Genomic DNA, 4,172 nt, shown 5'->3' with positions numbered 1-4,172 from the left:
GCCAAGATCGTGCCATTGTACTCCAGCTTGGGCAACAAGACTGAAACTCCATCTCAAAAAAAAACAACAAATAGACATCTAAATAGACATCTAGTGTCCATTCCAATATGATACTCTTCCATTACATGTTGAGTATCCCTTACCCAAAATGCTTGGGACTGGAAGTGTTGCAGTTTTTGGAGTTTGGAATATTTGCATTAGACTTACCGGTTAAGCATCCCTAATCTGAAAATTCAGAATGTTCCAGTGAGCATTTCCTTTGAGCATCATGTCGGTGCTCAAAAAGTTTTGAATTTTGAAGCATTTCAGATTTCAGATTTTTTTTGGATTGTGGATGCTAAACCTGTATTGATCTTCTCACCTTGAAATTTATTTATTTATTTATTTACTTTTTTTGGAGGCGGAGTCTCACTCTGTCGTCCAGGCTGGAGTGCAGTGGCACGATCTCAGCTCAGTGCAAGCTCCGCCTCCCAGGTTCACGCCATTCTCCTGCCTCAGCCTCCCGAGTAGCTGGGACCACAGGCGCCCGCCACCAAGCCCGGCTAGTTTGTTTGTATTTTTAGTAGAGACGGGGTTTTACCATGTTAGCCAGGATGGTCTTGATCTCCTAACCTCATGATCCGCCCACCTTGGCCTCCCAAAGTGCTGGGATTACAGGCATGAGCTACCGTGCCCAGCCGAAATTTATTTTCTAAACAGAAAAAGCACCTGAATGTTCCCTAGTTTATAAATAACATCTTAAGTAAGGATCTTTGATACAAGTATTTTGGGTAGAACTGAGGATTTTATTATTTGCTGTTAATTTCTCAAGGAACTCATTCATCATTGTCAAATGTCTATAAAGGTCTATGGGACCTGGAGAAAAGGCCGTCCATTGATCTAAAGTTATAACATAATAGAGCACTTAAAGGCATTTACAGGTACTTTATCTGCTTCTTCTCACTTTATTCTTTGGTAATGAAACCGACATTTATCCCTAAGAAGTAATCAAATTAAAAGCAAAGGTGCTTAGAGATGTCATTTTCACAGATCACGTGCAGTAGAGCAGTATTGCTTTACCAATACGAGGTTGGCCTCTCCTTCACAGTTGTTCTCTCTTCCCCACAGCCAGTGGTTCAGCGTGCTGAGTCAGGTCCATGCGTCCACAGACCAGGAGATCCAGGAGATGCATGATGAGCAGGCAAACCCACAGAATGCTGTGGTATGGGAGCACTACCTAGGATGGGGGTGGGGCGTCTGGGGGCAGGGATGGGGAGGGCATCAGGATGGTAAAAAAGGGAAAGATTGGGAATTTCCAGACAGTCTTTTTTTTAAAAGGTAAATGTAGAATAATTAAGGAGAAAAACAGGACCATTTGAGTTTAAAATCAATACAATAATAAATACAATAAATAGTACAATATAATATAATAATACAATAATAAATACAGTAAATTATGTTGGACACTGTGGCTCATGCCTGTAGTCCCAGCACTTTGGGGTGGGAGTATCACTTGAGGCCAGGAGTTCAAGACCAACCTGAGAAACATAGCAAGACACTGCCTCTATGAAAAAAATTAACAATTATCCAGGCGTGGTGTTATGTGCCTGTAGTCCCAGCTGCTTGGCAGGCTGAGGCAGGAGGATTGCTTGAGCCTGAGAATTTAAGGCTACGATTGCACCACTGAGCTCCAGCAGCCTGACCCTCTCTCCTAAAAAAACAAACAACAAAACCAAATAAATTGTAGAAGATTATAGGTAGTAATACCTTCCAATTCTTCCGCCTCAAACCCAAAAGAACAAAAGAAATAATCCTACTTTTTATGAAGTCACGGAAACACACATTACACTTACCCTTCAGAGGATGGTGAAATCTAAATCTAGATTGTATTCTTTTTTTTGAGATGGAGTCTTACTCTGTCGCCCAGGCTGGAGTGCAGTGGCGAGATCTCAGCTCACTGCACCCTCCACCTCTAGGTTCAAGCAATTCTCCTGCCTCAGCCTCCTGAGTAGCTGGGACTACAGGCGTGTGCCGCCACACCCGGCTAATTTTTTGTATTTTAGTAGAGACGGGGTTTCACCATGTTGCCCAGGCTGGTCTTGAACTCCTTAGCTCAGGCAATCCGCATGCCTCAGTCTCCCAAAGTGCAGGGATTACAGGCGTGAGCCACTGTGCTGGGACGAAATCTAAATTGTATTCTTTGTCTTCCCTCTATCCCAGACACATACACAAAGTTACAAAACCCTACTTTGAAAATCACGTTTTATTTCCTCATCAGAAAAACTTGAAATAAAGTTTCTTGGGAGAAGTATAAAATTTAATCGAAGGACACAATAAAATCAGGAAATGTGTACTATTGAAAGAAGGTTATAAACACTGTCCACTGAGCTTGTTTTAAGAATGGGGGGCTGGGGGAGGGAGCTCAGACCTGTAACCCCAGTACTTTGGGAGGCCAGGGCAGGTGGATCACTTGAGGGCGCCAGGAGTTTGAGACCAGCCTGGCCAACATGGCGAGACCCCATCTCTACTAAAACACAAAATTATCCAGGTGTGGTGGCCCACACTTGTAGTCCTAGCTACTTGGGAGGCTGAGGCACGAGAATCACTTGAACCTGGGAGGCAGAGGTTGTGGTGAGCCAAGAGCACACCATCGTGCTCCAGCCTGGGCAACAGAGTGAAACTCTGTTTCAGAAACAAACAAAGTAAATTAAATTAATGTAGAGGTACTTGTTAGAAAGTTTAGTAAAATACTAATTTTTTGAAAACATAGAAATAAATTATTGAAAGGACAGGAGGGAATGATTAACTCGTAATTTTTAAAAATAAATGGGCTATAGATTCTGCCCTGTGTAGAGGCTGTTTGTACTCACACAACAGAGGAGTCATCTCATAGATGACTATTATTTTGAAGTTAAAAAGAAAAGAGCCTTTTCTGTCTGATTGGGAGTGGGCTAGAGGTGTTACTATAGTGTGCACCCTACTTTAGTGGTTCTCTCATTCTCTTTACTTTTTGTTCTTTTCCAGGGCACTTTGGATGTGGGGCTGATTGATTCCGTGTGTGCCTCTGACAGCCCTGATAGGTAAGCTCAGATGTGGCTCTTAATAAAAACAGCTCATCACCTGTGTGTGTCCACAGGTGTCTGTGCTGCTAGGTTACGTCCCTCTTCGCAGGGCTGTGAAATCACACGAGGCTGTGTGTTCCCACCTTGTCAACCCCAGCAGTCCGAAGTCTGCCTTCTTGGTACCCAATTTTACATCATCTGGAAGTCTCCTTCTCTGCGTATCTTTGAAGTCCTGGGGAAAACCCTGGGAACCTAATTTAGACAATTTAAAATTTTAAGCATGAGGAATAACTATTTTTCATGTGTATACAGGGACAAACTTGGGATTTATACGGGAAGAAAATACCTGTTTAGGAAAATGATATTCCAGCAAAGGGGAAGGGAGTCATTCTCCTTTCTGAACTTAACAATGAACTTGGAAAGGATTTTGATGATAATGTATATGTAGAGTATTAATAAACCACAAACATTTATTTTCCTTGGCACCCTTTTTGGGTTCGATTTTTGAAGGCAAATCATCTTTGGAGATGATCTGAGGCGTCTTTCTGCCCAGTGAACTTTATTGTCTGTTTTTCTGTATTATCTTGTAAGTTCTAGTTCTGTTTCACCATGTTGCCCAGGCTGGTCTCGAACTCCTTAGCTCAGGCAATCCGCATGCCTCAGTCTCCCAAAGTGCTGGGATTACAGGCGTGAGCCACTGCGCTGGGCCGAAATCTAAATTGTATTCTTTGTCTTCCCTCTATCCCAGACACATACACAAAGTTACAAAACCCTACTTTGGAAATCACGTTTTATTTCCTCATCAGAAAAACTTGAAATAAAGTTTCTTGGGAGAAGAAGTGTAAAATTTAATCAATGGACACAATAAAATCAGGACACAACAAAATAAAAACAAATTCTGCAGCAGAATTTAAGAAAAGTTTCTCTAGGACAGACCAGGAAAGAATCAAAATTGTCTTCTGCCCTCAGTAAGACAGCCGGAAAATGAAATACGAGTGTGTTAAAATTGACAACAAGGCCGGGCGCGGTGGCTCAAGCCTGTAATCCCAGCATTTTGGGAGGCCGAGGCGGGTGGATCACGAGGTCAGGAGATCGAGACCATCCTGGCTAACGTGGTGAAACCCTGTCTCT

At 42.6% G+C, this 4,172-nt stretch overlaps 1 protein-coding gene across 1 annotated transcript in view; it reads left to right on the top strand.

Moving 5' to 3' along the window:
- The window catches only part of MYO10 (myosin X), a 362,468-nt gene that overhangs the window by 339,255 nt on the left and 19,041 nt on the right, over positions 1-4,172 (top strand). Inside the window, exons 29-30 of the mRNA XM_011993607.1 lie at positions 1,108-1,201; positions 3,004-3,059. Of these exons, the coding sequence (XP_011848997.1) occupies positions 1,108-1,201; positions 3,004-3,059 (150 nt within the window). The remainder of the gene's footprint in view (positions 1-1,107; positions 1,202-3,003; positions 3,060-4,172) is intronic.

Source organism: Mandrillus leucophaeus, unplaced genomic scaffold, assembly GCF_000951045.1.
Source record: "Mandrillus leucophaeus isolate KB7577 unplaced genomic scaffold, Mleu.le_1.0 Scaffold430, whole genome shotgun sequence".
NCBI classification, from domain to species: domain Eukaryota; kingdom Metazoa; phylum Chordata; class Mammalia; order Primates; family Cercopithecidae; genus Mandrillus; species Mandrillus leucophaeus.
This window is presented reverse-complemented; position numbering and strand designations above follow the sequence as displayed.